The sequence below is a fragment of the Cystoisospora suis genome (genome assembly GCF_002600585.1).
Source record: "Cystoisospora suis strain Wien I chromosome Unknown contig_396, whole genome shotgun sequence".
NCBI lineage: Eukaryota > Apicomplexa > Conoidasida > Eucoccidiorida > Sarcocystidae > Cystoisospora > Cystoisospora suis.
The window spans coordinates 6,534-12,351 of NW_027153197.1; the positions used below are offsets into that span (position 1 = coordinate 6,534).

General features: G+C 45.1%; 1 protein-coding gene across 1 annotated transcript; it reads right to left on the reverse strand.

Moving 5' to 3' along the window:
* Window positions 1–595: 595 nt before the first annotated feature.
* On the reverse strand, window positions 596–5,356 carry CSUI_001008 (uncharacterized protein). The gene is made up of 3 exons (XM_068061214.1): window positions 3,504–5,356; window positions 2,803–2,874; window positions 596–1,786 (listed from the first exon to the last, which is right to left on the reverse strand). Exons 1-3 carry the CDS (start codon window positions 3,873–3,875, stop codon window positions 971–973), a joined length of 1,260 nt encoding a protein of 419 aa, XP_067926811.1. The 5' UTR covers window positions 3,876–5,356; the 3' UTR covers window positions 596–970.
* Window positions 5,357–5,818: the final 462 nt, after the last annotated feature.

The following is a 5,818-nucleotide window of genomic DNA, read 5'->3' on the forward strand; positions in this document are numbered from 1 at the left end:
ATCTATCTTCACAGCCAGACAGAGATAGATCAAGAAGATATATATATATAGGGAGAACCATAAGGAATTCGTGTTGCTGAGAGGAGATTTCACTCCTAAGCCGTCTATTGCTGTCTTCGTTTTCTTGATAGAAGAAAAAGAACTCTTCACCAGGGTACGTGTTTTCGGGAGGAGAGTGACACTCCTGTGTGAAATGTCATCGCATAAGAGAGGGGATTCTTTTTGTGGTGTACATACACCAGACGCACTTCATTTTAGAAAGGAAAGAAAGAAACGTTTTTTTTATGCAAGCGAAGAGATGAATGGATTTGAGGTAGAGACAAGACCTCTGAAAGAAACACTGTTTGCTATATGAGTCTCTAAACTTTTATCTTTACCAGTCGGCGCACTTTTCTTTTCCTCTCGTTGTTCTTTTGTTGCCTATCTTTCCACCAGAACTTCCCACAGACATGTAAAGATCTGTGAAATCTATATCTCTGTCTATCTATTCATCTGCCCAACTACCTTCTTACACCTCGATAGGCTGTTTCTTTTTCTTCTTCCATGAAACACATTTCTTCTCTCAAACACGTATCCTCATTCTAGCTTTCTCCTCTATCAAGATTCATGAGCCCCACCCTCACTCGATTCAACGGGTTCTTTCTCCCTTTCTTCCGTCTCTCTGCATGTCGAGACGAAGAGATAGATCGATAAGCAGCCACAAAGTAAGAGAGAGAGTGTGGATTTGTATCTTAAGAAGACAATCGATTCTCTAGGATCGACATCAGAGAGAATCAGAGCAAGGGCAACTCCATAGATAGATACCCTCTGCCCTCTACACAGAGCGAGAAAGAGAGGAAGATGAAACGAGAGAGAAAGGAGAGTTTCTGAGAAATTGTAGAGACTTCCACGGCCACATAAAGAAAAGAAAACGAGACAAAAAAGAAGAAAAAGTGGAAAGACGGAAAGATATTCACGTGAACGCCTTTCCTTATGTGAGGTGTTGAGCTTCACGTGCTGGATTCTGATGGTAAGAAGAAGAAGAAAGGGGGTCATGATCTCTTTCTTCTTTAACTTCTTCTGCCTTCATCCATAATCCCCGTTGATGTTTCCGTTGTTCTGAATATCTTAGGAGAGCTTTAAGGAGATCTCCTCGACAGTGTGTCTCTTCTTTTTCTTCTCTTCCTCTTTCTTCAGCGTTTCTAGGTCGAGAAGAAATCGCGAGCTCACCGTTCTTAGCGGAAGTCCCGTCAGAATTCTCGTGCTCTTCATCGCTCGATTTGTCTGTCACCATCTTTCTTCTCCTTCCTGTTGTCCCAAGGGGTGTATATACACTTGAGAGAAGGGAATCAAAGGGAGAAAAAGGAAGAGGCGTCCCTTTCTTTCCTGAAGAAGATATGAGATCTCGAAGAATACTATTGACAGAAGAAGAGGAAAGTCGTCTCTTGTCATCGATTTCTCCTTTCTCTTTACTTTCTTCTTCTTCCTTCATTTCTTTATCCTCCCCTTCCTCTCTCTCTCCCATTTTCTTTGACTCTTTGCTTCGATCGTTTCCTTCTCCTTCTCTTTCTGTATGGAGAGAGAAAGAATCTGCACTTTCGTCTCTTTGATAGACAGCATCCTCGGAATTCTCGTGTTCTCCAGAGAATCGCCTCGTTCTCTGTCTTTCTTTCTTCAGTTGAGAGAGACGAGCTTCAAGATTTCTGGAAGATTCCGAGAGAAGAGAATGAAGTCGAGGAATATCATAGAGGGTTTGGTTTACTTCATAATCTGCCGCTATAGACAGGAGAGATCTTGTCGAGTGTATCTACACGAGGAAAAGGAGATACACAAGACAGAAAGGGAAAAGTTTCTCCTATCAGTCAGACCATATCTCTCTCAGTTGCAGCCACGGTATGACTGTAAGCATATGTTCCCTGAAAGAAATGAACGATTACTTTCAACGGATATCTCTCTCTGTGTCCAAATTCTTTTCTATCCTTCTCTAAACTTCGCGCATATACACGCACCCGAAAACATACACAGATACACGCTACGTGTGCTCATAGATAAAGATAGATAGACACATTAAGATAGATAGATAGATTAAAGACAGATAGATAGAGGTGTTTGCAGCTAGACAAACATATCTCTATCTATGTGTATATGTACACAGTGAGTCGATAGGGTAGGAGGTATGTCTCGATATTTTTCTATTCCTACGGTTATGGTGAGAAAGACTACGCGAAAGAGAGAGAGAGACGTCTTCTCATCAATTGCTCAGCATGTCGAGCCACCGATCAAGTAATAGAAAAAGAAAGAAGAAAAAAGTCATTGTTCAAAGTTCCTTCAACAGCGTCTGGATTCTTTCTTTGTCTGCTACACATTAGTCGCAAGAGAAGGTATCTTGATACTGCTATGCGAGAGATGAAGAGTAGACACATGAGAAACAGAGTGCCTGCCGGTATGACGTACATAAAGATGTAAACTAAGACGTCTCACGAGATCTAGGATCGGAGGCTTTCCTAGTACCAAAGAACGCATACCATCTATTAGCACGCATGCGCATGAATATGTATACATGCCCATATATGTAAGATGGGGGTGACATATCTTCGTACACTTCAGATGTGACGGGAAGCGTGTCTATAGGCCTACGAAAAAGAACAGACGGATGGATTGGTGTGTGACAGAGAGAGAGAAGAAGTCTTGTTGATGTGATGATCAGAACAAGTACAGGAGGGGAGAAAAAGGAAAGAAGATGCAAGGTCATGTTTGCTACTAGAGATGAGGTCTCTTCTTTCCTAGTTGAGAGACGTGAATGAAAGAGAGAAAGGTGCTTACAATAGCAAATGTGTGAAGCTTCAAAAGAAAGTTATCGACTCCCATACTAGACAGGTTTCCTTCCTCATTGACCTGGAAATTCATCAGCAGACAAGAAGGAGAAGGAGAAGAAGATGCAGGAGAAAACACGACGAGCATGATGAACGAAAACGCCAAGATACATACCTTTCTGTGAGACTCGAGAGGTTGAAAGCTTTCTGGTGTACATACACCTAAATAAATGTCAGAATGAGGAGTTACAGTCAAATCATAAGCATGTCAGGTATACATACACTTACGGATAGATGAAGAAACGAAGATGAAGCGGTTCATTTGTGAATCTATCTAGACAGCTACATGAGATGATGGACAGAAAAGATAGAACACAAGGAGAATTTCGCAGTCACTACAGACTAATATATACGAAGATCTAAATCCTATCTTTTCGTAAGTGTAAATGCAGGCTCGCAAGACGTCAGCTGAAGAATACCGCGAAAAGAGAGAGACACTCGATATAGTAGAGATGAGATCTTTCCTTTAGAGAACTGATAGAAGGTGAGCAGGGACTGAGTGAAGCGTACAAAACAGGAGGAAGGAAAAGCCAAGACTCCGCATTATAGAAAGAAGATGCAGCCAGGAGAGACAAAGGAGGACCACAGGAATAGTCTGATATGGGCACATATTTGCTTTTTCTGAGATACGGGAGAGCAAGGTGTACATACACTGCAGGAGTCGAGAAAGGACGTATAACTCGAGACAAGACGCCCAATATGAAGATCAACCGCTTGATGCATGCAAGGCCGATAGTCCGTCATCTTGTCTTCTGGCGCAAAGGAGAGAGGCAGAACAAGAAGAATAACGGAGAGAGAGAAGGAACACGAGAGAAAAGTACCCTGGGGAAGAAAAATAATGAAGAACGGCAAGGAGAGGACAAAAAAAACTGCAGAGATGAGAACGGGACGGTAGTTAAAAGATGAAGAAGAAGAGAGGAAAGGAGAGAAAAAGTGACAGGGCAGAGGGCATAGGCCTAGGTATTGGTGAAAAATACGAGAAGAAGAGGTTAAGAGAGAGGGCGGGAGGACAGCGGAGAGCATCGAATTCTCGAGGAATCCTCGTTGAAGAAGAAAGAGATTCTGAATGATAACAAAGGAAGATTCGACTAAAAGACACACAAAACTCTCCCGTCGAAGAAGAGAGGGATAGAAGGTCCGAAGTGCTATAAAGAAAATTGACGAGGGGATGCCGGGAGTACCTCTGTTAAGATGCCTTCCCCTTTCGATAGGGCTCTCTTAAGAGAAGAAACCAGAAAGAGATCCAGCTCTCGCATCGTTCATCGTGCAGACATATCTCTTTTATACATCTTGTTTGATTCTTGTGTACTCTGTTCCTCTGTCTAGATCTCTTCCTTTCTAAGGAACTCTCACGCAGGCGAGGTCACCCCGGCAAACAAGAAAGCCATTCTCGGACTCTGTGTGATTCGCGTGTGTATGTAAACCGTATACACTCCACTTCGTGTGGCTGCTGTCGTGTTCCTTGCGTCCTCTGTGATTCGAAAGCCTTAGCAGAGTCGGTGAAACGGTAATTGAAAAGCAGCGCAAACAGAAGGAAAGAGAGTGGCACCGACAAGAAGAAAGACTGGAATGGTATGGCTTGCCAGAGAGAAGGAAGGAACAAGCAAAATGTCGACGCTGAGGTTTCCTCTTAAGTCATACCGAGGGATACAGCAGAAGCGAGAAGTGAGAATATTCATAACCACATGCAGCGCTCGATGGAGATTACTAAGCCCCTTGCGTACATCTATCTCTTCAACGTGAGGATGAATCTCTTTTTTATTTCAATTGCAGAACACCGGGTCTCTGTGTTTTTCCCTCTTGCCTTCTTCCTTCACACGCTTCCTTTCGTCGTGGACACTCCGGCCGATGTTCACCGAGGCCAATCAATCATCACCCCGGGAGGAACAGAAAGAGAGAGGAGGGATGTTAAAGAGTCCGACCTTGGGGTAGGGAAGTTTTGTCGGTTTCTCATGTAAGATATTATCAATGCTTCTCATATACGCGTCCGACAACCGAACAGAATAAAACATCCGTACACCTCCGCACTGACGATAACACCATGTGACGGGCTTTTGCCGAGCGTCTGGTTCGTTGCCACGATCGGTTCCCTCCTCTCCCGCAATAATACTAAGGGGCGTAAAAACCTAAGCCGAGGGGGGTTCCCACTTAGAGGAAGAGCCACCCATATCTTCTCTATTTGGTAACGTGGCTAGTTTTGCTAGATTAGTAATTCTCACATTCTTTAGGCTCGTTCACCGACACGTGGGACATCGCGTTATTCGACACCCTGTGATTCATGGGTCAGCATTCCTCAATGTAGACGCGCGTCAGGGGACGGCGTTCGTCTTGTCCGTTTTCGTTTATGCATGCCGTAATGTGCTCTGTGCTACGCTTACCAGAGGGAAAACGTACCGGTCTGCGTGTCATGGCAGGAGGCCTCACTAAAACCTTTTGCTGCAGCCTTCCCGTGGGAGAATCCTAGACTGCACCAGCAAACCGGTAAAACTCCTCCTGCATGCTACACATATCGATATCTAGTGTGTATCTTCAGTGCTCTACGCTTGACGTTGTGGTGGCCGCTGCATGACGACGGGAGCCACTAGATACTGAGGTTCGCCATGCCTCGAATTGCGACAGCGGCTTGCCCTCACGGCGTCACACTACCGAAACACTTCAGCTAGAGAAACGCGCACGCAAGCACGAAGTCGAGCTCCCTGCTGTTGGGGATGTTCGGAGCCCTACGCACGCTCTCTCGGGCGGAGACCTGAGCTATTATGCAGAAAGGTTAGAAGACCTGAGGAGGATGTGGCGAATCCTTCACAAATGCGGGGATACGTTCTGAAGCTGCGCAACCCGAGCGCCTGCTGCTCGTACTGCTCTCTAATTGCGCCGGCATCGCCCCGCGCAGCCGGGCACCGGCTCTCTGCCGTGCGCGGACATTATCGACTCTAGCACCACCACTGCAGCGCACGCAAATTAGAAGT

What these genes read in the sequence shown, in the direction of transcription:
- CSUI_001008 (XM_068061214.1), bottom strand. Translation starts at nt 3,875, where the DNA reads ATGCTCTCCGCTGTCCTCCCGCCCTCTCTCTTAACCTCTTCTTCTCGT. An exon ending in CCTTTCTCGACTCCTGCAGT is followed by an intron (nt 2,875 to 3,503) that starts GTATGTACACCT and finishes ATGAATTTCCAG; the next exon opens with GTCAATGAGGAAGGAAACCT. An exon ending in AGCTTCACACATTTGCTATT is followed by an intron (nt 1,787 to 2,802) that starts GTAAGCACCTTT and finishes TTCCTCGTGTAG; the next exon opens with ATACACTCGACAAGATCTCT.